Source organism: Canis lupus, chromosome 10 (assembly GCF_011100685.1).
Source record: "Canis lupus familiaris isolate Mischka breed German Shepherd chromosome 10, alternate assembly UU_Cfam_GSD_1.0, whole genome shotgun sequence".
Taxonomy (NCBI): Eukaryota; Metazoa; Chordata; class Mammalia; order Carnivora; family Canidae; genus Canis; species Canis lupus.
In genome coordinates this window covers 13,691,792-13,718,555 of record NC_049231.1, presented here as the reverse complement: position 1 = coordinate 13,718,555, position 26,764 = coordinate 13,691,792, and the positions used below count along the sequence as shown (strand labels likewise).

General features: G+C 39.0%; 1 protein-coding gene and 1 long non-coding RNA gene across 4 annotated transcripts in view; both read right to left on the bottom strand.

Moving 5' to 3' along the window:
- Positions 1-5,202: 5,202 nt before the first annotated feature.
- Positions 5,203-12,155, bottom strand: LOC111097600. 3 transcript variants are annotated; one of them, XR_005365420.1, is made up of 3 exons: positions 9,038-12,155; positions 6,685-6,737; positions 5,203-5,961 (listed from the first exon to the last, which is right to left on the bottom strand). It is a non-coding gene; the product is annotated as an uncharacterized LOC111097600 (long non-coding RNA). The 3 variants fall into 3 exon arrangements; XR_005365419.1 differs by lacking the exon at positions 9,038-12,155 and adding an exon at positions 8,589-8,646; XR_005365421.1 differs by lacking the exon at positions 9,038-12,155 and adding an exon at positions 8,252-8,577.
- An 8,551-nt stretch (positions 12,156-20,706) lies between these two features.
- RAB21 (RAB21, member RAS oncogene family) overlaps positions 20,707-26,764 on the bottom strand; it is a 40,321-nt gene continuing 34,263 nt past the window's right edge. Inside the window, exon 7 of the mRNA XM_038550020.1 lies at positions 20,707-24,174. Within this exon, the coding sequence (XP_038405948.1) occupies positions 24,032-24,174 (143 nt within the window). The 3' untranslated portion in view covers positions 20,707-24,031. The remainder of the gene's footprint in view (positions 24,175-26,764) is intronic.

Below are 26,764 nucleotides of genomic sequence, written 5' to 3'. Positions count from 1 at the left end.
TCTGGGGATCGAGTCCCACACTGGGCTCCCCGCAGGGAACCTGCTTTCTCCCTCTGCCTGTGTCCCTACCTCTCTGAGTGTGTCTCTCATGAATAAATAAATAAATCTTGAAAAAAAAAATTGTTAGCTCGGTCTCAGGATGGCTGCTGCAGCCCTGTTAATCACATCCTTCTACAAAACATGCAAAGGCCGGGAGAGAGAAATTTCCTTTTCTGGGTTCCTTTCGTAAAACTAGTGGAAAGGCCTCAGGATTCTGTTTCTCACATCTTATTGGCCAGAATTGCATCTCATTCTCATTCCTAAATTAGTATCGCTCTGGGAATGTTGTAGGGCCCTGGGGTATATTTGCTCAATACCAGAGAGCAGTTAGCAAATAAGAAGGGATAGATGCTCATTGGGTAGACATCCTCGATGTCTGCAACACCCTTGTAGAATTTGAATTGAAGTTTGTTTCATCCTTAATGCACTGAAAAGAAATAGCTTGGGTTGTCATTGTATCTGAGGCCACCATCATCTCACCCGTGAAGGCTACACCGGCTTCTAGGTTCTCCAGGCCTAAAGTCTCGTTCTCTTCTAATCCTTTCCCCACAGTAAAGCACCGTGAACCTATCTTTTTCTTTTCCAAATAACAGTGTCATTAGCACCTTAAAATCATTCACTGACTTTTCATCAACATGGATGAGGTGAAAGCCAGGCCCCCTCCTTGACTTAACGCCTTGGCCTATTTTCCACCATTCCCCACGGAAATTTATACTCTAAGGCCCCCACCCTGTGTATGGTTCTCTGAACTTTTATGCTATTTCTTCCTTTGCTTATGAATTCCTTTCAGCCTGGCCTACCCTTGCTTTCCATTCCCAAACCTGATCATTTCGACCAGGAAATAGCTCCTGGTCCTTTGAAGAATCAGCCAGGACATCGGATCTTCTGGGAGACTTCTCCTCAATTCTTCATCGTAGTAGTGATAGTCAAGAGCCTCTATGAATAAAATTGTAGGGGTGAGCTGGAAAAGCAAAGAGCTACTGAACAACAGCAAAAACCCCATATCTGAGGCATGGTTATATGTACAGAGTTTCTGAATAATTGTCAGTTTGTATCTCAGCGACAGCCTGTGTATAACCATGTTTCTCCTCCAGGGCTATGATGCTTTGGAAATTAAAGTCCTATCAGGCAAATAATAACAAATAGCATCCCAAACTGCTGAGCATTCATGGAATGTTTCCATTTATCTCTGAATCATAACAGAGCCAACTATCGAGAAATACAGTTATTGTCCAAGCCTGAGGAGGTATTCTTGTTTTCTCAAAGCACATACTACCCAATATCAAATATTTCCTTCTCAGCTTTTATTGCTTACCCACTCACATTTTTCTTCCCTTTAATATGCCGTGAAGCATTACGTTACATGCTTTTTTTAATATACTACTCATAAAATGAAGAAAGAAGACAGAAAATTGATAAGCTACTTGGGAAGAAAAGGGATTATCCATGTCACCATCATTTAAGATTATATTGGCATGAATCCACAACATTTCTCTTTGGCACTCTGATGAAACTAACAAATCCAAATATTTGCACAAGTTTAACACTTGAAAATAACAGTTGTTGCCATCTGAGTATTCCATCCAAAATTGAGGGTATGTTTCTCTATAGCAGCTATTTAAGCATCATCTGTGAACGTTTCCTACATAACAGTATATGCATGCGTAGCAAGCGTGCTTTCCCCTACCTCATGCCCCCAACCTTGAGTCAATATTAAATATTAAACTGTATGATATACACGGGACCTAATTCAATTAGCTAATAGATCAAGGAATCATACCCTCTAATCCTGTTACTAAAATTTAAGGGTGTTTTGGACTCAATGTTTTAAGTGAACTATTTGATTTCCTTGTTTGTTAAGGACATTAAGGAATACAAGAGAAAAAACAAAAAGCCCTAAAGATCTAAACTATAGATTCTACACCAAAGTCTTAGGACTATATGAAGAATTCTATTCTCTAGGCTATCTGTGTTGTCTGAATTTTTTTTAAAGATTTTATTTATTTATTCATGAGACACACAGAGACAGAGACACAGGGAGAGGGAGAAGCAGGCTCCCTGCGGGGAACCTGATGTGGGACTCGATCCCAGGACCCTGGGGTCACGCCCTGGGCCAAAAGCAGAGGCTCAACCACTGACATTCAACCAGGCATCCCCCTTTCCTAATTTCTTAAGTTAAATCTTTATCTTACTATTTAGTTTTACTTTTTTTCTAATACAAACTTTAAATCTATAAATTGCCAAAAGGTTCCCTTCTGCATCCTGCAGGTTTGGGTATGTAGCATTTTCATGTTTTCAGTTCTAAGTATTTTTTAGTTTTCAATATGATTTCTTCGTTGACCCATAAATTATTTTACATGTGTTTTGAAGTGTTTTATATTATTGGAGGTTTTATTTATTTCTATTTTTACTTACTTCTAGCATTAGTGACATATAATTGACATATAACATTGTGTAAGACATACAGCATATTGATTCAATATATATTGCAAACTGGTTATCACAGTAGCATTAGATAACACCTCCATCACCTCACTGATTACCATATCTATTTGTGATAAGAACATTCAAGATCTACCCTCTTAGCAACCTTTAAGTATTTAACATTGTATTATCAAGTACCCAGTCATACATTAGATTCACAGAACCTATTCATTACATTATAATTAGAAGTTTCTAACCTTTGACCAACATCTCCCCATTTCCCCCAATATCCAGCCCCTCGCAACCACCATTCTAGTGTCTATTTCTAAGAGTTCAGCTATTTTAGATTACACATATAAGCGAAATCATACAGTATTTGTCTTTCTCTGTCTGGCTTATTTCACTTAGCAGAATGTTCTCAAGTTCCATCCATGTTATCACAAAAGGCAACATTTCCTTCTTTCTCATGGCTAAACAATTCTATGTAGGGACACGTGGGGGCCTCAGCGGTTGAGCATCTGCCCTCGGCTCAGGGTGTAACCCTGGGGCCCTGGGATCGAGTCCTACATCAGGGTCCCTGCAGGGAGCTTGCTTCTCCCTCTGCCTGTGTCTCTGCCTCTCTCTGAGTCTCTCATGAATAAATAAATAAAATCTCAAAAAAAATTAAAAAATTAAAATAAAAAGAACCAGCCTATGAACCAGCAATCTCAGTACTGGGTATTTACCCAAAGAATACAAAAGCACTAATTCAAAAGGATACATGCATCCGTGTGTTTATTGCAGCATTATTTACAACAGCCAAGATATAGAAGGAGCCCAAGTGTCCATTGACTGATGAATGGAAAAGGAGATGTGGTGTGTATGTGTGTGTGTGTGTGTGTGTGTGTGTGTGTGTAATGGAATATTACTGGCCTAAAAAAAAGAACAAAACCTTGCCATTTGCAACAACCTGGATGGAAGGAAAGATAATGCTAAGTGAAATAAGTCAGTCAGAGAAAGACAAATACTATATGATTTCACTAATATGTGGAATTTAAGAAACAAAAGAGCAGAGGGAAAAGAGAGAAATCAAGAAATAAGACCCTTATAGAGAACAAATTGATGGTCACAGGATGGGGGATGGGTTAAATAGATGATGGGGATTAAAGAGTGCACTTGCCATGACCATGAAGAACACGAGGTGACATATAGAATTGTTGGATCACTATATTGTATACCTGACATTAGCAGAACACTATATGTTAATTGGAATAAAAGTAAAAAACTTTAAAAAGCCAAAAAAATGGGCTAAGGACTTGAATAGACATTTCTTCAAGGAAAGCATACAAAAAGCCAACAGGCATATGAAATAAATGCTCACTGTTACTAATCATCAAGGACATACAAATAAAACTGCACCGAACTATCACCTCGTACCTGTCAGGATGGCCATCCTCGAAAAGACCAAGCACAACACCTGCTGGCAAGGATGTGGAGGGACTGGAACTCTGGCACAGTGTTGGCGGGAACGCCCAACTATGCAGCTGCCGTGGCAAACTGTGTGGAGATCCCTCAAAAAATTAAAACTGTAAAAATCCTATGATCCAGCCGCCCTCCCCTGGGCATTTACCCAAAGAACATCCCCATCAGAAGGTTTGGTAGACACCAGCACTCGCAGGTTCATTGCAGCATCCGTCGCACACAGCAAGATGTGGAAGCCAGCTGCGTGTACGGTGACCGATAGAGGAATGAAGAGCAGTGCCATGTGCATGCAACCATGCTACCGAGCGTTGGAGCACCCGGGGCCGTCGGCTAGGCGTCTGCCCTCGGCTCGGGTCATGACCCCGGGGTCCTGGGATCGAGCCCCACGTCGGGCTCCCTGCTCAGGGTCGGGGGAGTCTGCTGCTCCCCCCTCTGCTGCAGCTCCCCCTGCTTGTGCGCGCTCTCTCTCTAATAAATAAATCTTAAAAAAAAAAAAAAAGAAAAAGAAGAATACTATTCAGCCTTAAAAAAGACAAAATACGAAATAGGTGACAACATGAGTGAACCTTTGAGAACGGTGAGATAACTGAAGCGAGGCCGAGTGGAATAAGCCAGTCACAGAAAAACAAATACTGCGTGATTTGCAGTGAAACTGGTTGCCAGAGAGCATGAGGGGGGTGTGGGGGGCATGGGGAGGCCTAATCGACAGAAAGTTTCAGCCCAACAAGGTGAATGAGCTCTAGAGACCTGGCGGCGCAACGTCGCACTTACAGTCAACAATGTGTTCCCAACAAGGTGTCAAGGGGCACCTGGGTGGTGCAGGCAGTTAGGGCCCGACTCTTGGTTCTGGCTCAGGTGGTGATCTCAGGGTGGTGAGATCGAGGCCCAGCGTGCCTAAGATTCTCTCTCCCTCTCCAGGTGTTACATGCAACTGCTGACCCACGAAAGCCTGCCCCTGAACATGTGACACACTGCATGTTGCGTAAATTGAATTAAACATTTTTTAAAAGGGGGGGGGGGACAATCTCTCTCTCTCTGCTGCTCCCAAAATGCTCACTCTCTCTCAAATATATAATTCTTTTTTTTTTTTTCGAGTGAAATAGAAGATAGGCATACTCTGTAAACCAGAGATCCCTGCTAAGGATACTCCCCGTGAACCTGTCTTCCCCAGGTGATGAAGACTCATACATAGGAACACTCACGGTAAAAAAAAAAAAAAAAAAAAAAAAAAAAAAAAAAAAAATTATTTAATTGATTTAAAAAAAAAAAGAACACTCACAGTAGCATGATTTTTAACAGTAAAAACAACAGGAAGGATCACCAAGGAAAGAATGTTGAGTATGCTGGGGAATTCTCTACACCAATTCAAATCAATAAACTAGAGCAATTTGTATTAGTACGGGTAGCTTTCACAAATAATTTTAAAGATTATTCTGTAACGTCTTGTTTAAAAACGTGTTCCCAAAAAACTCTACGGCTCACTTACTTTTATGAGCCGCTAGAAAACTGAAGTCTTTTTGCATCTTTTTCGTCCTTAAATGATTTCTCTTCACTGTCTTACCATCTCTTTCCCTTTTCATTTGTTAAGAAATAATTTTCTAGCTGTTATAATAGGACGAACAATGCTTGTTTCCTGGCTTGTTACAGGATTGTATTTCCATTTGCAAATTCGTCACGGGATATTAAAACACAAATGAGGTAGCAATCATCAACGGCAGCGGAACTCTAAAACGCAATTACAACGCTTCACAATTTGACTGGCAATGACAGATTGTAATTTGGATTACAGCGTATTACAATTAATGCTAAATTGCCAATAGCGAATACAGTTAACCCCCTTCACACTTGGAATCAGTCAAGCATGAGATGAAGCATAGCAGAGGACGCAGATCATCACGGAATAGAAAGTACTGGTCCTTGCAGGAGAAATCATGCGATAGCCACTTCTGTGAAAGTCGACTTTTGTTCAGTGCTTTTGCTTTGGAGTGTCAGGCGATTCTCGTGGCAAACCACTTCATCAGATTTACTCGCAAGAACCTGTTCATTTGAAAGGGAAAAAAAAAGTCCAATATATTTTTATGGAAATACTCTTTACAAAGAGTTGGATTACGATATCTCCTTCTCTACATGGAGAGTCCGTCTATTATATGAAATGTATTTTCATAAAGAGGACAATAACCCAAACAAGGCACCTGTGACCAACATCATGCAACCTCTGGTTAATGACACTCATCCGCTGATAAATCCAATGTGGTGGCCACGATGCCATGTTCCCAAGTCTATACTCAACCACAGATTACTGGAAATTTCCGTTAGGAATGATAACACCGTTAAACTCATGCTCATGCACCGTTAAACTCATGCATCCTCGATGCTAGATTCCACTCTATGAATTTGAAATTCGCATTCCAAGAATGAGTTCTTCTCTGTATTGGATTGTGCCTGTTATAAAGGTTATCCTTCTACATGCAATTATCCAGAATTGCTCAATATGCAAGCTCAAAACAAGGATTAAGTTAGCCTCTTCATGGTGACAAATGAACAACAGCACCATTTAATAAGAAGAATTAATCTGTGGTAGTACCACAATCTCCTAATAGAATTCATGCTCCTCTTTCTAATTCACTCTCAGAAAGTAATTTAAGGGTTGAAAGAACTGGTTGATAATTAACCTTTTAGAAAGCTTCAAGGAAGAAGGATGGGTTTTTTTTATTTTTTAGTTCTTATTAGTGCCCCATAAAGTAACCATTAACTACTTACTTGCTTTTGCTCTTATGTCCCTTCGAGTGTCTGGATCCAATTACTAGTCATGCCTATAAAAAAAAACAGAAAAAAAAAAAAACCAGTAACATGGACTATTTATGGCCCAGTATTGTTTAAAAAAAAAAAGACTTTATTCATGAGAGACACGCAGAGAGAGGCAGAGACACAGGCAGAGGGAGAAGCAGGCTCCCTACAGGTGAGCCCTATGTGTGGGACTCGATCCCAGGACCTGAGCCAAAGGCAGACGCTCAACCACTGAGCCACCCAGGTGTCCCCAGTGGCCCAGTATTACTAACAAGGACTTTAAGCAACCATTGGGGTCATTTTGCCTCTCTCAACACACTAACCTTCATTTTCCCTTTTAGTCTCGCCCCGTTTCTCAAGGACTGCCTATTGCAGTGGCTCTCAGCCCTGGCTGTTACTTAGAATTACCTGAAGAATTTAAGAACTGTCTATGCTCAATCCTTAACCCCTACTAACATCTCTGGGAATGGGGCCCAGGTATCAGTGTGGAAATTCCCCACGTGATCCAAACGTGCACTCAATGTTCTCTGTTCTTTCTTTGTATTTTCTTCTTCCTCTATTTTTCTGTTTGTTTGTTTAGAGAGGGAGGGAGAGAGAAAGTGTGGGGGCAGGGGCAGAGGGAAAGGGAGAGAGAGAATCTTAAGCAGATTCCACCGTCAGCCTGGAGCCCGACGCGGGGCTCCATCTTACAACCCTGAGATCGTGACTCAAGTGGAAATTGAGTCAGAAGCCCAACTGACTGAGCCACCCAGGCACCCCTCCTTCCTGTCTTTGGTTTAAACATCATTTTCAAACTTATTTTAGCAGGAGAACTATTTTTTTATTAAGATTTTTATTTTAGGGCACCTGGATGGCTCAGCGGTTAAGCATCTGCCTTTGGCCAGGGCATGACCCCTGGGTCCTGGGATCGAGTCCCACATCGGGCTCCCCGCAGGGAGCCTGCTTCTCCCTCTGCCTGTGTCTCTGCCTCTCTCTCTGTGTCTCTCATGGATAAATAAATAAAATCTTTTTTTAAAAAAATTTTTTAATTCCAGTATAGCTAATACACAATGTTGTATTAGTCTCAGGTGTACCATATAGTGATTCAGCAGTTCCATATAATACACAGTTCTTGTCATCATGAGTGCACTCTTAATCCCCTTCACCTATGTCACCCATTCCTCCCACCCACCTCTCCTCGGGTAACCATCTGTTTGTTCTCTGTAGTTGTGTCTGGTTTTTGGTTTGTCTCCTCCAGATTGTGAGCCTTCTCAGCCTCTATAATCACAGAAGCCAATTCCTCTTAATAAATCTCCAGATAGATGATAGATTAAATAGATAGATGATAGCTAGATAGCTAGATAGCTAGATCAACAGATAGGTAGATAATCTCCTATTGGTCCTATTTTCTGGAGACCACTGACTAATACAGTTTCTTTACGTAACTTAAATCTCCACTGTTTGCAAAATCTTCATAGCAGCTCATTGGAACTCTAGGATTTCAGAATAGAATTTAAAAACCACTTTCTCAGGCCTTGGAGTATCTTCCAGAAGCATTTACCAAAAATACTGGAACCATAGCGACTCCGCATGAACCCATCAATGTTCACACTCCCATTTGGGTCAGGCTCTGAGCTAGCAGGGCTAATAAAGAGATCGGAGGGACAGTTCCAGTCCTCAGAGTAGCTCCTAACATAGGAGACAGAAAAACAGATCATCACAATTCAGTGTTCCCTCATTCAAGGCACATTTAGTAAGCGCCTGTGACGTTCCTTGCATTATGTTAGGTGATAGGGATGTAGCAATAAACAGAGGACACAAAAATCCCTGTTCTCCTTGATTTTACATTCTACTCAGGGAAAACAAATATAAACAAAATAAGTAAGTAAAAATCATACGTCAGGGGGATCCCTGGGTGGCACAGCGGTTTAGCGCCTGCCTTTGGCCCAGGGCGCGATCCTGGAGTCCCAGGATCGAATCCCACGTCGGGCTCCCGGTGCATGGAGCCTGCTTCTCCTTCTGCCTGTGTCTCTGCCTCTCTCTCTCTCTCTCTGTGACTATCATAAATAAATAAAAATTAAAAAAAAATCATACGTCAGAGGGTATATGAAGTGTTGAAAAAGTCATAATTTTAAGGTAACCCGGCCTCAGGATACAGTGGAAAAACACAGGAGAGGCATCTTGAAAATAGTCATACTTGGCCTCAGTCAAAGCAATTTCGTGGTATGATGGGGTCCAGTAGATCGCAGTAATGTGAGGAATGAAGGGAAACAGAAGAAAGTGGAGGTCTCAGTGTGGACTTTTAATAAATTTGATTATAGAACAAGAGAGAAGAAGAAATGCTCACCATTAAGGATAGATTTTTAAGTGGGAGGTTCTTGATCGTGTTTATAATTCTAGAAGAAGGACCAGTAAAGAATGTTGTTCAACATGCTGTGGGAAAAATGAGATCATCTATTAAAAGACCACGAGGTGGGAGGAGGTGGGATAGAGCTGGTGGGAGGTGTTCGCCTCCGGCAAAATGACACAAGCAAAATCTTCTGCTAATAGTCATAATTGCTAATATTAAGAATTTACCATCCTGGTGTATTCTATGCACTTTATATCTAATGACTCATTTAATATTCTCAGCCACCCTATGAGGTAAATACTATTATTATCTCTATTTTATAAATGAAGAAGCTGGGCAAAGAAAGTTAAGTAAATTGCTCAAGTCTCACTGGGAGACACAATGTAAAATTTCAGAGCTGGGCGTCTGGCCTGTGTCCAGTCTCCATCCCTCTCCTATACTGATGAGTGTGAAAAGAAAGGAGGAGCGAGGGTCAAGCAGTTTGAGTTATGACTTGACTCTTTTTCAGAAATGGAGCTATCTAAGGATGGACAAAGGGTCAAGGGTGTTCAGAGAGTGTGCGCCTAAATATGTAGCCAGAATTGTGAAACAAAGGGAACGTGGAGGTTGCACGCATCTGCCTTTGGCCCAGGGCGTGACCCCGGGGTCCCGGGATCGAGTCCGCATCGGGCTCCCTGCATGGAGCCTGCTTCTGTTCCTGTCGAACACTCTTCCACGCGCTTGACTTCTGTTTATCTTCTTAGTGCCATGTCTGTTCAAATAATCTATTTTTACATTTATTTTTGAGATTTCCTTATACATTTTGGATACAGGTTCTTTATCAGAGATAAGATTTGGAGCTATTTCCTCCCAGTCCAACTTCTCTTTTCATTCTCTAATGCCTTTCAAAGAGAAATTTTAAATTCTGATGAAATCTAAAAATAAATAAAAATTAATTAATTAATTCTGATGAAATCTGACAACTTTTCCTTTATGGGTTGTGTTTTGGTGTTGTTTCTAAGAACTCTCTGCTTAGCTCCCGGTCCCAAAGATTTTCTATGTATTTGAAAAGTTTTATAGTTTCAGGTCCAGGATTCATTTGGAGATTGTTGGGTTTTTTATATATATGATACAAGGTAGACATGGAAGTTAATGTTTTGTTTCATTTCTGCTGCAGCACCATTTGTTGAAAAGACTGTCCTTTATTGCACCTTTGTTGAAAATCAGTTGTCCACAGATGGGCGGTTCTATTTCCGAACACCATTCTATTCCACTGATTTGTCTCTCTTGATGCCCAGACCACACGACCCCGGTTAGTGCAGTTTCAAGGTTGGTCTTGACATCAAGTCGTCCTGGGCCTTCACCTTTGTTTTCTTCCAAAATTGTCTTTGACCATTTTAGGCTCACTTCTACATGAATTTTAGAATCAGCTTGTTAGTTTCTATGAAAGCGATTTGTAGGGACCCCCGGGTGGCTCAGGGGTTGAGCACCTGCCTTGGACTCAGAACGTGACCCAAGGGTCCTGGGATCGAGTTCTGCATCGGGCTCCCTGCATGGAGCCTGCATCTCCCTCTGCCTGTGTCTCTGCCTCTCTCTCTGTGTCTCTCATGAATAAATAAAATCTTTAAAAAAATAATAATAAAGTGCTAAGTCTCTTTTTTTTTTCCTAATCCCTTTCTAATGAATGAAACTAGGGGAATTTCAGGGGACCCAGATGGGATTTGTTGTACAATAAACGTATGTAGTTTTAGTTTTTCAATATTGAGAAGCAGTGGTTGGGGCATATTTTTAAAGATGCCTGGCTATACTTGTTTTCCTTCACGATATTAAATTTCCCATGACTCAGTAACATGGACTTGCTCCTAGAGGTAATTGTAATTTTGAAAAAAAAATCAGGTCTTGCCAAGGTTCTGATGATTCAAACCTGTACTACCTAATATGAAGCAGGACGGACCAGGCTGTGGCGCAAATACCTCAAAGGAGTGATCTCTAACATACAGAGAGGTAACCTGCTGGTCTATGTTGCACCCCGCGTCCCCTCCCTCCATACTGATATTTGATTCAAAAAAGATTTTAATCTCTATTGGAACTTCTAAAGCAGAACCAAAGCCCCTCTGGGGACACGTCTGGTTGCAGGAGGAGCCATCCTAAACGAATAGTACCAGAGCATTACCACACGGGACAGGCCACGTTCTATTGAAAAGATTAAATAATCTGAAAAAACGTGCAAGTCTTTGGATGGCATACGAAAACAAAACAAAACAAAACAAAAACAAAAAGCAAAAAACAAAGATGAATGCTTCTTGGGGTGCATTTTTGAGAGGCTCGCCTAACGTGTAAATAGTTGACTTTTGTTTGCATTACATGACTGGGTGACTTCACTGAAAATCTGCATAATTCAGTTTTAGCTCTGGATCACTTCAGTTGACATTCGCAAAGGCTTTATTGCGTAGAGGTGGTTGTTGGACTTGCTTTAACCTTTTAGGTTTTTTTTTTTTTTTTCCCACTCTATATGAAAGTAAAATTCTACTAGAAGAAAAAAAAAAGGAAATACAAGTTCAAGCCACAATGATATATACGCCTATTAGAAGGGTTATGACTTTTACAAACGCCCATGTCAGGTGCTGGCAGGGGCCGGGGACTCTCCTGCCCCGGTGGAACCCCGCCAGAAGCCGGAGGCCAGCACCGCCACCGCGCTCCCTCCTGGCAACCTGGACAAGCACGGTGTCGTCCCACAATCTAGGGATTGACAGGTCATCGTAAGGAGCTGCGGCCACCAGCGCTACTTCTCCGTGTCCAGAAAGCGCGAGGACAGACTTTCCACCCCTGACTGCTGCGTGCAAACAGGTGTCCCACAACCTTACAACACTCAAGAGCCTCAAAAAGATGGCCTCGGCCTCGTGTCTCTTTTCAGATCGTGCAGAGAACAAATAATTGTGAAAGTCTAATTAGCTTCCGGATACGAGCTGCACAAATACGGGAAGTGCACGTATTTTGCAACCTCGCTGACTAGGAAGGAAGACTGGCAGTTGAAAGAGTCAATCTGGCATATACAGCACAGCATTCTCAGTGGTTGTTCTAATTTACATCTCTACTGGCAAAAACCCTTGTTCCCCGATTCTTAATAATATACGGAATGTAACACAGTGTTTTAGAGAAAAAAATTATTGAATAGATGAAAAACTAGTATCTCAGCATAGCTTTTTATACTTCTCTCCCTCTTTTTTTTTTAATATTTTATTTATTTGAGAAAGTGAAAGAGCACACACAGGGAGAGGGGCAGAGGGACAAACAGACGCCCCACTGAGCAGGGAGCTTGAGGTGGGGCTCGATCCCAGGACCCTGGGATCATGACCTGAGCTGAAGGCAGACGCCTAACTGACTGAGCCACCCAGGTGCTCCTATTTTGTAATTCTCTTAACAGGAAGATTGAGCTTTTATTTTCAGTTTGTGTCATTTATATCCTTTTCTATGAAAACTCTGTTTACAGTTTTGGATTTTTTTTTTCCTTTTGGACTATTGAATTTTTTTTCCTTATTGAATTCTAGGAGTTCTTTATATATTAAGCAATGCATGGTATGATTTGCAATTCTTTTTTCCAAATCTGTAATTTCTCTTTGCTTAAGGTGATTTTTGAGATGAGGAATATTTTTTTTAAAGATTTTATTTACTCCTTTGACAGAGAGAGCAGAAGCAGGGAGAGCTGCAGGGAGAGGGGGAGAGAGAGGCAGAGAGAGAAAGTGATGTCGAACACTCTTTCACGGGCTTGACTTCTGTTTATCTTCTTAGTGCCATGTCTGTTCAAATAATCTATTTTTAAATTTATTTTTGAGATTTCCTTATACATTTTGGATACAGGTTCTTTATCAGAGACAAGATTTGGGACTACTTCCTCCTGGTCCAACTTCAACGGGGAGCAGGGAGGCTGATTTGGGGCCCAGTCCCAGGACCCTGGGATCATGACCTGAGCCAAAGGTAGATGCTCAACGGACTGTGCCACCCAGGCACTCCTGAGAGGGGTAATTTATTTTATATATATCATGACATTACCATTATTATATGTATATTATACATTATTATGAACTTAACAGTTAATATCTTTTTTATTGTTTCTGGATTTTATACCAAACTTAGAAAAGCTTTCACTACACTGAATGTTTTAAGATTCTATGATTTCTTCAAGTACTTTAAACATTTCAGTTTTCACATTTAACATTGGATTTTATTTTGGTATGAGGTATGATTCCAGCTTTTGTTTATTCCTGCAAATAGCTATGCAGGTGTCCTGACACTTAATGGATAAACCATACTTTCCTCACTGAATTGAAATGTCACCTTTATCTTGTGCTAAATTCCACTATCTGCGTCTGTTTTATCCTAATGATCTGTCTGGTCACATGTCAGTACCAGACTGCTTTCATTACTGCAGTTTTCTGTTTTCAGTATTTTGTAAGGCTAGTCTGTCCTCACTACTGTTTTCAGAGCTGTCCTGGCTAGTCTTACTGAGCTTCTTCATAGGAACTTTGGAATCAGCTTTCTGGTTTTGGAAAATCCTAATATTTTTATTGAGATGGCATTACATTTATAGATTAACTTACAAATAATTGGCATGTTTATGTTGGTTAAGTCTTCCTATCCAGAAGTATGGCATGCCTCTCCATGTGTTTGTGCTTTCTTTTTCAGGAAAAAGAAAGTTTTCTTTTCGGGGTCTTGCCTATGATTTATTCCTAGGTGTTCTCTCCTTTGTTCTTATTTTTTTGTAAAAGATTTTATTTATTCACTTTGAGAGGAGAGAGAAGGGGGAGGGGCAGAAGGAGAGAGAATCTTAAGTAGACTCTGTGCTGAGCCCAGGGCCTGATGGGGTGCTGATCCCATGACCCTGAGATCAGGACCTGAGCCAAAACCAAGAGCGGGACGCTTAACCACCTGAGTCATCCAGAGGCCCCCCCTCTGTCTTTACTTTAAAAGAAGCTTTTTCTTCCAGTATGTCTTCTCATTGGCTGTTGTTTATATGAATGAAAGCTTTTAATTTCTGAGATTAATTTTACACCCCGTGGCTTTATTAGTTTTGAGATACTTTTGGTTGACGCTTAAGCTTTGCACTACTTTCTACAAGTACTAATTTTACCTCCTCCATCTTTAATGTCTCTGAATTCTCTTCTATCTCTTAGATAATTCTCCCCTAGGTTTTTAAGTTCCTCAAAGAAGTGAATTATATGGTACATTTTGTATATCTTTCAGAGCACCAGTACAATGCTCCACATAGAATGTTTAGGAAAACAGAAACACAAATCGCCTCCTAAATCCTGAATCTGCTTATTATTCATTTTTTTTGTTAGGTCCCCACTCACAAATGAATCCAAAACTGAAAATCTTTTGAAGTGTCACATATATATTTTGCAACAAAGTAGGTCTTTTAAGCTACAAGTTTTTTTCTTGGGTTTACATATGAAATTGCAGGCAAAACCTAAAATGTTTATTCCCAGGTTTGCTTACACATTCTTGGTGAAATTCATACATTGTCTATAGTTCTTCTAAACCCATGTATAATTTCACTTAAAAACTACATATTAAAAAAAAAAAACTACATATATTAGGGGTGTTCGGGTGGCTCAGTTGGTTAAGCATCTCAGTCTTGGTCTCAACTCAGGTTGTCATCTCAGTGTGGTGGGATCAAGTACCACAACGAACTCCACACTCAGTGAAAATCTCTCCATCTTTCTCTCCCTCCCTTCTGCTCCAACTCTCTCTCAAATAAACAAATAAAATCTTAAAAAAAAAAAAAAACCAACACACCTACATATAGAAGGTGAAATATGGGGGGTGGGTTGTAGAATGGCCATTAGAGTTTAAAATCAAATGCATGAAACAGAAGACTGAATCCTATATGCTATACAAGAAAATCAGTCTTCAGGTGCCTGGGTGGCCCAGTCGGTTAAGCAGCAGACTCCTGACTTAGGCTCAGGTCACGATCTTGGGGTCCTGCCATTGAGCCCCGTGTTGGGCTCTGCACTCAGCACCAAGCCTACTTGTCCGTCTCCCTCTGCTCCTCCCTGCATTGTCTCTGACTCGAATAAATAAAATCTTTTTTAAAAAAAGAACATTAGTTCCACTTGATAAAACAAATGTTTCTTCCCCAGGCCATTTTCAAGTGCGGTAAAAATTCTAGGTCCTAAATTAAAGTTCAATAAGATACAGTAAAGCTAGAAACAATTGTGGAATAGTGAAATAAGATGAAAATTCAGGAAAGTGAAGCGCCTGGGTGGTACAGTGGTTGAGTGTCTGCCTTTGACTCCCTCCTGGGGTCCCAGGGTCCAGGGATCAAGTCTGACCTCGGGCTCCCTGCATGGAGCCTGCTTCTCCCTCTGCCTGTGTCTCTGCCTTTCTCTGTCTCTCCTGAATAAACGAAGTCTTTACAAAAATAAATAAAAGATTTATTTGCGAGATGGGGGAGGTGCACAGGGAAGGGAGAGAAAAAATCTCAGCAGGCTCCTCGGGAGTGCGGAGCGGGCCTCAATACCATACTCTGGAGATCATGACCTGAGCAAAACTCAAGGGTCGGACCGACTGAGCCACCTGGCCCCCTGACAATATATTTTTAAAAGCCAATTTTTGGATTCTTCACTTTTAATAATCTGAATCACAAACCCTGCCCATGTTTCGTCTAACTAAAGCCGCCCATTTCCTAAGACTCGCCGTCAGTGAAGAGGGACAAGTAAGCCACTTCCCATATTGAATGAACCTCTCAACCAATACCCCTCTTAAGCTTTAGCTCTTCATTCTGCATTTAAGGAAATCCCTAATTTTTTAGAATCATATCCTTGTCAGACATTCCGCAGAGAAGAATTTCTTTTACGTGATGACTATTTTGCAAATCACTCTTTATCCAGTTGGTGATCTTTTAAATGTCTGACTGGAAGGGGCAGCAGCACAGCGTTAGTTCCAGCAGAGCGGTGGACTAATTGCTGGGGACTTGGGACCGCCAGGTCAGCCTCAAAGGGACACACCAAAGACCATCAGTCAGCGAACAGGCGCCATCTGACCATCTTCAGAAAGGCCCATCCAAAATTACACCCTTCCTAAATTCCCTGTGCCACTACCATGGGCCTTAGTCTTTGAAGAGGAGAAACCACCTATACCACTTCTTCAATTGAAACATTTTTAGGCTTTAAAATACGAATATCGGATTCAGTTGTGGTGTGGGAGCTTATATTCAATAGCTTTTGGACAAGATGGGTAGTTTTGTCACCCAGGAAACAGCAAAAAGTCCTCAAAGTATCTTGTCCTTGCTATATGGTTTTTCTTTCATGGGGCTTTACATTTTAAAGAACTGTCACCAGATTAAAAGATTTTCACCTTTTGTGAATTAGCACAGATAAATGTTACTTCTTGATAACCGGCTTATGAAATAGTTATTTAAAAACTGATGATTTCACTCTATTTTCTCCCAAAAAGAGCCAAGAAAGGACTGATAATTTGAATTAACTTTAATAATATACTGTACTATCAAAAATATCCTTAAAAGGCACTGGAGGATTATCAGAAAATTCAAATATTCATTAAGCTCTCTGGCTTAACCTCTTTGGTCTAGGTCTTCAATTTCAGTTAAGAAAAAAGGGACCAAGGACGCCTGGGTGGCTCAGCGGTTGAGAGTCTGTTTGGCTCAGGGCGTGACCCCAGGGTCCCGGGATCGAGTTCCACATCGGGCTCCACATCGGGCTCCCTGCATGGAGCCTGCTCTGCCTGTTGTCTCTGCCTCTCTCTGTGTGTCTCTCATGAATAAATAAAATCTTTAAAAAAAGAAAAAGGGGACCCATAATCCCTATTTGAAAAGCACATTTAGAAAAATACAAATTAGGGGTCCCTGGCTGGCTTAGTCGATCTTAGAATTGAGTTCAAGTCCCATGTGGAGCCTGCATTAAAAAAAAAAAAAAAAAAAAAAAAAGAAAGAAAGAAAGAAAAGAAAGAAAGAAAAGAAAAGAAAAGAAAAGAAAAGAAAAGAAAAGAAAAGAAAAGAAAAGAAATACACAAATTATACTATGAATCATTCTCCAAATGGGCCTACTATGATTTAGGAATGGATTGTGTCCTGGGTTATTATCTGTGGCAAGACAACATCTATCAAAAACAAGAAAATAATACCATTGCTTTTTAAAATCCATTTTTTTCTAGGTTAAAAAAAAAAGCAGCTGTCTAAGCAAAAAGCATCTGTTTCTTCACTGCTACTACAAAACTTACAAAACCAACTTGGGTTTAAGGATCACTTAATTGTCCCCTTGAAGCTAGAAAACAACTTATTCTATTTTAATTAGGCTTGAGAATGTATTATTTGCAAGACTGAAAATCATTCTGTCCCGCTTTACCTCCAATTCACAATCAGCTCCAACTGTCATTCTAGTTACCTCAAAAATTTGACGTGTACGTATCTGTTCAAATACAGAATGTGAATACGTGCACTTAGTCAACCTCATATATGCAGACAAACTACTTACATCCTGGGCTGCAGGCAATGGTCGTCTGTTCCCCATCTCTAAGCTCTAACTACACAGGCTGGTTCCCCTGCTGTATGTGCTCTGGGCACAGACCAGGTACTCAATAAAGGAGGGGAAATGATAGTTATGATGAGCATAATGTGTTTTAAATTTAAAAAATAAATTTTTTAAAAGACCATCCAGAAACAATTAGCAAAATCAATTTCCCCTGTGAATTTTTTTTCAAGATTTATTTATTCATCAGAGACAGAGAGGCAGAGACGCAGGCAGAGGGAGAAGCAGGCTCCTTGCGGGGAGCCCGATGCAGGGCCCATTTCCAGGACCCCAGGGTCACGCCCTGAGCCCAAGGCAGATGCTCAACTGCTGAGCCCCCCAGATGTGCCCCCCACGAAATATTTTCATTAAAAGCAGATAAGAATAGATTTGCTCTGGGGCACTCACATGCCAAGCTATAGCCTTAACGGTGACGGAGAAATACCTATAAAGTAATTGTGAGGGGCAACCACAATGTTCAAGGAAGACTAAGCCAAGAGAATGAGCCTCACTCAGAATTACTAGCACACTCCTCTTCCCCAACCCTATTTCCACAAGGTATAGAAACCAATAATTGGACTTTCCCAGAATGCTAGGTGCTCTTTAAGCTTAATTTATGCTAAAATAAAACATATTAAGAATCAAGTGGTTAACTTCTAGTTCAAGAACTGTAACCGCTGATTTAAATTTTTTTTTAAAAGAAGAATGATTCTGGTTCTTTGTAAATTGGTCAGTTGATTGAGGATGGAATTTGACGTAGAAGTTGATTTCAGGGAACTGAAAACTCATAAAGGCCAAGTATAAATAAAAACATTTATATATGAGAGATAGACACACACTGAATGTTAACAACGGTTATCCCTTAAGAGGGATAGGGATCTGGGATGTGGGAGCAAGGGAAATCTGAAAAAGGACTTTTTATTTTTTCATTAAAGGCACAGACCAGGGGCACAGGGGTGGCTCAGTCGATGAAGCATCTGCCTTCAGCTCAGGTCATGATCCCAGGGTCCTGGGATTGAGTCCTATGTGGGGCTTCCTGCTCGGCAGGGAGCCTGCTTCTCCCCCCCCACCCCCCCACCCCGCTCATGCTCTCTCTCAAATAAATAAATACAATCTTTTATATTTAAGAATTTTTTAAAAAAATATTTTATTTATTTATTCATGGGAGACAGAGAGAGAGGCAGGGACACGGGCAGAGGGAGAAGTAGGCTCCACGCAGGGAGCCTCGATCCCAGGTCTCCAGGATCCCACCCCGGGCTGAAGGCAGCACTAAACCACTGAGCCACCAGGGCTGCCCAATAAATACAATCTTAAAAAAAAAAAAAAAAAGGCACAGACCAATCAGAAGTTTTAATTTTTGGTAGCATGAAGTCTTATATAACTTCGTTATATAACTACTCGGGAGTCGTATAGAGACTTTAGTTTACCCTGTACTTTCTGTATCAGCTATTCCTCCCCTTTTCCTTCTTCCCTTAAATAAAAACCTATTGTGAATAAAGAATCTGCTATATTCTTGAATTGTTATATTAATCAGTCAACAGTAGGTCAAAAGTAATGTACTTCAAATGAATCATAAGCAGATGTCTTTCTAATATCCTGATTCACATGTTTAAGGGAGACCCTGATTCTAAGCACTGGCTTGCACTTAAATTCTATGATTCTACTGAAATCCACCTAATTGACAAGATTCCTTTTGAGAAGGTTTCATGGAGAATTAGAAGTTATCTTAAAAGGCAAACGCCCAAAAAAAAAAAAAAAAAAAAAAGGCAAACGCCCCAAAGAGATGGAGGAGAAAATAAAAAGTCTGCGTATACTGACATAACAGTTCCTAGACATGTTGGTAAGAGAAAAAAGCAAATTGCAAAACATATGCATAGGAAGACAGAATTTATGTAAAAATTTAAAACCCATAAAGTGTTATTTCTATAGATAAATATATACGTAAATATAAATGCACAGCAAAAAGGTTAACTGAAGAGTATGTATTTTCCATCTGGGAGGGGAGTGCTCTTTATTCTTTTTCCTAGAATATATTCTCAGATAATTAAATACAAAATGAAGAACTTTCACATTTCTAGGAAGTACTACATATGATGGTTTCCTTAAAATAGTTTGCTACCAAAGATAGAGTTCAGCAAATATCACTGTCTATATCTCAACATCACCATATTTTATCTCTGCTGCCCCTCGCCTCTCTTTGATTTACACAAGATCAAATTTAACAAGTCCTATTAGCTTTTTCTTGAGTATTTGATAATGAAGAGATGATACGGTTGTCAGGAAGTATCAAAATCAAGGTGAGAGCTGATACGATGGAAATAAAGGTAGGCAGATTCATCTTTTGGCTTTAATGTGATGCATTTGGAAATAGGAACCGGCCTCTTAAGAGGACAAGATGCTTTAAGAGCAAGATTCTTACCGGGTATGTCATGTAGCGTCAACTTGCCATGTTCATTTATCTACTGCAGAGAAAAAGTTGTAGTAGCAAAGTTAACATTTAAAAGCACACACAGGTGTCAGAAGAGAGATGATATATAAATCCCAGAGAGCACAAGCAGTGCTAAAAGTCTATCAAATTAAAGTGATATTTGTTTAGAAGCAAAACATTGTTGCTTGAAATTGGAAACTCTCAGGAGTATTTCTAAGTTTTTTTTCATTTCTTATGATTAATAATACTAGAATACTGGCATTTAGGAAAATTTCCTCAGAATTCTGATTAATTTGTTTTCTTTGAAAAGGGACAAGCCATCCAAGTCAGACATATGTATAACATGAATTTTGGTCCACAAAACCAAATATATTATTTTTTTTTGTCAACTGAAAATTACAGAACAGCAAAGAACTAGAACCAATGCCTATAATGAAATCAAGTAAATGCATGTATTCAATGAAGCCCAGCTTTTAGTTATTAAAATCTAGGTAACACATTTTGTGATTTAGAAAAGAAAGAAAATCTACTTAAGTCTCTGTATCTTTGCTGGTTGCAACCATCTACACCCTTTTCTAGAAGAGCTCAACATCTTCCATGGTTACGGAGTATGTGGCACAGCACTCCCTCTCTGACTCACTGCATCTATAAAGAAAACTGTTAATGGTAAACAGAAGTCAAAAGACGAATTTCAAACGTTAAAGGCACAGATCAAACCACTTCTGGAGATAATATAAGTGGTAATAAGGATAAATTCTATTATTTGGAGATAACATCAATGACATAGACTCCTTGTAGCATTTTAATATAGAAAATTGCAAATTATATATTAAAAGACATAGTATCACAATTCATTTTTTTATATGTTCTAAGTACTTGGCACAATGTGTAACTTGCCTTATTTAGAAACGACTTGATAATGTATTTTCAAAACGATTATAAAAATATCAGGTTGTAGAGTTTCAGATCTACCTGACTTCATTCTCCTCACTACCCTCCTTTCATATTTCCCAAATTTTATCTTTTCTTACTGAAAACCTGTATCACTCTTCTTTTTCACTTTAATGCCAAATAAAAAGCAATCACTAATAACATGGCTAATATTTAAAAAAAAAAAAAAGACTTAAATTTAGCTGTAACATCCATAACTTTAGGGTACTTTCAGGAGATATCCCCAGAACAAAACAAATTCGAACACTCATATTTCATACAATAACGTGATGCTTTTTTTTCAGATTGCTGTTTACCCCAAAACTGCTGCAATATACATTTTTAAAAACAGTATTTTCCTCTATAATCACAAAGCAAAATAAGAATCTGAATACCCATCATCATTACAGAAACAATGATTGTATACTTTTAACATAATATGCAGGTATTTTTAATGACTATCTTATACCAATTTTTAATTATATATACTAAGTGTATACACTTACTTAGTTGAAAAATATATTGGTTCTACCTACCTACTACTTTTAATACACAATACAGTAACATGTGTCTTCTTCCTAATAGCACAATGTATAAGGGCAGGAACACAAAAGATATGTTAGAGGTGAAGAAAGTATCAGAGCAATTTCCTCAGCCTTAGTTTATCATCTCTTTATCTCTCCTTTATGTGCATACTGCAACTGCCTGGTCCTCTTTTATCCTATTCCTACCTAAAGACCTCTCACACTTCAGAGCAAGGACACATATTTCATATTATTTATTGGTGCTATTGAGTCAGCTTAAATTACAGATCAAAATAAGAAGAAATGCTTGAGGTTTAGAAAGATACACAGAAACCAAGGGAGAGCAAAGAAAAAAAAATACGGAGAGTGGTTGTACCCCATCAATGATTATCTGGCAACTCTGGAGCAGAGGTTCCTATCTGGACTTAATTTATCATTAATAGAAGCGTCAAAAACCTAGAGTACAACTCGCCAATTATCAGGCCTTATGACGACTTTTTGGAAAAAAATCTCATATTCATCTCTAATTAGTTTAAAAAACATTTCACTCCTAAGAAGAGCTTGTTTTCCATCTACATGTATAATCATAAAAATGGCAAGGCTTTCTTTGCAATCTGTGGAAGAACCAGCCGGGGGGAGGTGGGGGCGCTGCACAAAAACAATTTTTCCTGTATTTGTACTCATGATTCCCCTCGTCTCCCCTGCTGCCCTGCATAAACACAAACTTCACAGGAAACGGAGATATTATACAGAGTACAATCATCTGATAAAAAAAAACAATTTTAGCTTATCTCCCTGACTCTTACCGCCCCACCCTCCCCAAACACACACAACAGAGATCAGTGTGTTGAGACTGGCAAGGAGAGTAACTAAAGAAGGTGAAGTGAGGGCTCACAGAACACTTAATACTAAGTCAAAATTCTAATATCAAGCTGTCAATCCAACTTTAAACCCATTTGGGAAAGTTTAAGCTATGAATTTAAAAATATGGCAGTACTTCTTTAGTAACTGTAACTTCTTTATATCGTCTTAATTGCTCATGCTAACAACTTTATTGCATACCACTGCTTCTTTTAAGAAGTAAATCCAGGGACCATTCCATTTTATCTTAGACATAACATTTACTAGTTTTCCAAGCATGACAGAAATGGAAAAATATATATATTAGAACAAGAACAATATATGTTAATCTCCATAATTTGTGATCCTTCTATGAGCAGTGTCTGATTCTATTAAAATTAACAAATTTAAGTTCAGTCCTATGCTTAAGGAAAAAAAAAAAAACCTAATGAGACTAATTTACAAAGTATACAAGAATATAATTTTATAATAAATCTTTCCAGTGTTCGCTATAACCGCATTACATGAAATGTTTCCCTTCACAGAAACTCAGAATGACAGCTCTTATTAAATGGAACAAACTTTTCTGTGTTCATCTCTGGCAAGCAATGAACAAATACAATTTGCTCACAGAGGATTTAAAAGTGCTGCCCCAGGAGAATAAACTACCCACTAACATGCTGTATGAATGAATCTTGGCGAGTGGCAACTCACTGTGACCTCTTCCTTTCTTCTCACACCAGTGAACCCATCTCTCATAAAGTCTAAGAGAAAACTAAAGCCATTGCAGAAGTGAAACTCAGCATGCTCCACTCAAATACTTCTAAGGTAACCACTCTAAAGCAAAATCAGCAGAATTCATCTCTTTTAACCAAAAAAATCCCCCCCAGAACAAAAAACAAAACAAAAAAAACCCCAACAAACCAAAAGGCAAATGCTGTTGTTCAATCATCAAAAGACTTACAAGAGGCAAAAAAAAAATATGACAACAGCAATAATTCAAGTAAAGTATATGTGAAAATTTAAACACGCCACTTTCAAGTTAAGACAAAAGTGAAGGGGAGCTATGATCTTTATGTCAGAGTCAAAAAGCTTAGGCATTATCACCAAATGTTAATTCACTTTACAGTCATCAATGAGACTATCGTATATATTTTTGCACCTTGCGCTTGTAAAAGCAGATAAAGTATTTAATATGTAATTTTACAATGTTTTACCAGCTCAGCATACAGGTCGTATATAGATTATATCAAAGTAGTAGACAGTTAAGGGGCCTGTGCAAACCCTGCAAAAATAGTACTTCAGGTATCTGCTAATTAAAAAAAAAAAAAAAAAAAAAGAAAACAAAAAAACAGTTTGCCATTTAGAAGTGATACAATTCAAACTACCACAAAATACAAAGGGCTGCAAAAATGTATACCATTCCAACAACATATATAAGTTATTAAATAAAGATTTGATTTAAAAGAATATAAATGAAGCCTTTAAGTAGGTCTTTTTCTACATGCATATTATTCCTTATTAAAGAAAAAAATATGTAAAAAGGCCATTGGTAATTGCTTTGTTAACATTTGTAGAAAAATGCCAATTCTCTGGTCACAAACTCCACTAAGTTTAGCACTTAAGGTCTCTGCAGTGTTATAAACGTAATTTAAAATACTGTTATTCTATAATTCCATTGGTAAAATAATGTGACTTGGAATATGGCAGTCTTCATGTTGAGGGCAATGATCCACAGTTTGTTTAATTTCTTAAGTGTGAACAGTTATCCAGAAGAACAGCACCCTCCACCACTGCTCTGGGCTTGAGGTTCATCATCAATAATTTGTACACCTCGCCTTGCAGCTCCTGGTTGACTAGAGCCATTGCCTTTTGCTCGCTCATCCACTTGTGCTGTTTCTATCATCCCTAAGAGAGGGAGGAAACAAATTATTTAGGACCACAATCTACGAGTTTTTTCTTTCTATGATTTCTGTATACCACCATGATAGCCATGTCTGACTTCAACCAACAAGGAAACTAAATATAATAAACATTTTGTTAGCTCACTAAATAGCTTTTCCTGCAAATTATAAATTATTAATAGCGACTGTATTTGTCCAGTTGTATAATAGCTACAGGGACATTGATCGAGAAAACAAAGTTTTTGCCTTGAACAAATGACTATATACAAGTATAGTCCTTAAGATTTTCTACATATACTTAGCAACATGCCAAAGTTCAAATTATTCCAAGTGCAGCTAATATTTAGGGAACAATAGTTATTCTTCAACTAGTAGTGTAATATTTTAAGCAAATAATATTTGAAAGAATGAAACAGTTTAAGATGAGGGGGGAAGAACGAAGCTGGAGGACTCAGACTATTTGACTTAAAGATTTATTTATAAAATAAAATAAAATTTAGAACTTCTGCTCTGAAAGACACAGTTAAAAAATTAAAATATAAGACACAGATTAGAAGTAAATATCCACAAAATACGTATCTGAAAAGACGACGAAAGAAAAGAAGGAGTCTTTAGAACAGTTCTCAAACTTGGGTCCAGAGACTGTTCTTGAACAATGTTTTCAAATTGAGGTATACACAAAAATCCAGTAAGATGAAATTGGAAAACACCCACAAATTCTAATTTATTTTTATTATTCCTCACCTTTCAAAATTTATGTTTTATAAAAATGTACAAAACATATTAGTATGTGTATATGTTTTATGATTTTTAAATAAACATGGGAAATATTCAAATTTTTGTCTATAAAGATAGGAAGGAGATTTAGGGGTGCCTAGGTGGCTCAGTCAGTTAAGTGTTCAACTCTTCATTTTGGCTCCAGTCATGATCTCAGGGTTGTGAGACTGAACCCTGTGTTGGGCTCCACACTCAGTGCAGAGTCTACTTGGGATTCTCTCTCTCTCCCTTGGCCCCTCCCCCTGCTCACACATTCATAATGTTCTATCTCAAATAAATTTTTTAAAATCTTAAAAAAATTACATGAGGTTTATAACATTTCTTATTTTTTAAAAAAAGATTTTATTTATTTATTCATGAGAAGACAGAGAGGCAGAGACACAAGCAGAGGGAGAAGCAGGCTCCACGCAGGGAGCCCGACGTGGGACTCGATCCCGGGACTCCAGGATCACATCCTGAGCCTAAGGCAGATGCTCAACTGCTGAGCCACCCAGGCGTCCTGAGATTTGTAACATTTCTAAGCTATGGATCTAGAACCTTGGTACTCAAAGTACAGTCTGAGGACCAGCATCATGACCATGTGGGTGCCTGTTAGAAATGAAAAGCTTAGGCTCGCACCAGACCCATTCTATCAAATATGCATTTTAACAAGATCTCCAAATGATTTATAGGAATGTACAAGCAGCGAAAATAGAAATAACTTCTCAAATTTCAGTGTGCACCACAATCTTATGGAAGGATTGTTAAAACAGAGTCTAGGCACCACCTCCAGAAGTTCTGATTCAGTTGGTTTGGGTAGGGCTCAAGAATCTGCATTTCTAACATATTCTCAAGTGATGCTGCCGCTGCTGATCAGGAGACCTCACTTAGAGAAGTAAAGGTCTATAAAAATTATGAATGACCTTCAGGTCAAACTGAAATTCTGGAGTTTATGTATATGTAAATTTTCCTAGAAACAAAAACCACACTTTTAATCAAATTCTCAGAAGAGTGTGAGGTCCATAAATTCAAGAAATATAATTTGGGCAGCCCGGGGGGCTCAGTGGTTTAGCACCACCTTCGGCCCAGGGCCTGATCCTGGAGACCCAGGACCGAGTCCCATGTCAGGTTCCCTGCATGGAGCCTGCTTCTCTCTCTGCCTGTGTCTCTGCCTCTCTCTGTGTGTCTCTCAATAAATAAATAAATAAATAAATAAATAAATAAATAAATAAATAAATAAATAAATAAATAAATAAATCTTTTTTTTAATAAAAAAGATATAATTTGACAAAATCATTTCTATTATTCTATATAGAATAACCTATTTCTTGTTCCATAAACTAGGGTTTTCCTAAGTATGGTATATATTCTATTGGTGATTAACTCTTTTAGAAAACTTTCTAATATGAAAAACTTCAAATACATATAAAAGTAGAAAAAATAGCATAATGAAAATGCATTATGTCCATCACACAATTCCATCTATACTAAGCAAGCATCTTTACCATTATTTTGGTATCTTTTTTTTTTTTTTTTTTAAAGATTTTGTTTATTTATTCATGATAGTCACAGAGAGAGAGAGAGGCAGAGACACAGGCAGAGGGAGAAGCAGGCTCCATGCACCGGGAGCCCGATGTGGGATTCGATCCCGGGTCTCCAGGATCGCGCCCTGGGCCAAAGTCAGGCGCCAAACCGCTGCGCCACCCAGGGATCCCTGTTTTTGTTTTTTAAGATTTTATTTATTTATTTGAGAGAGAGCATGAGCAAGGAGGAAGGGTAGAGGGAGAGGGAGAAGTAAATTCTCTGCTATGGAGAACCCGATGTGGGATTTGATCCCC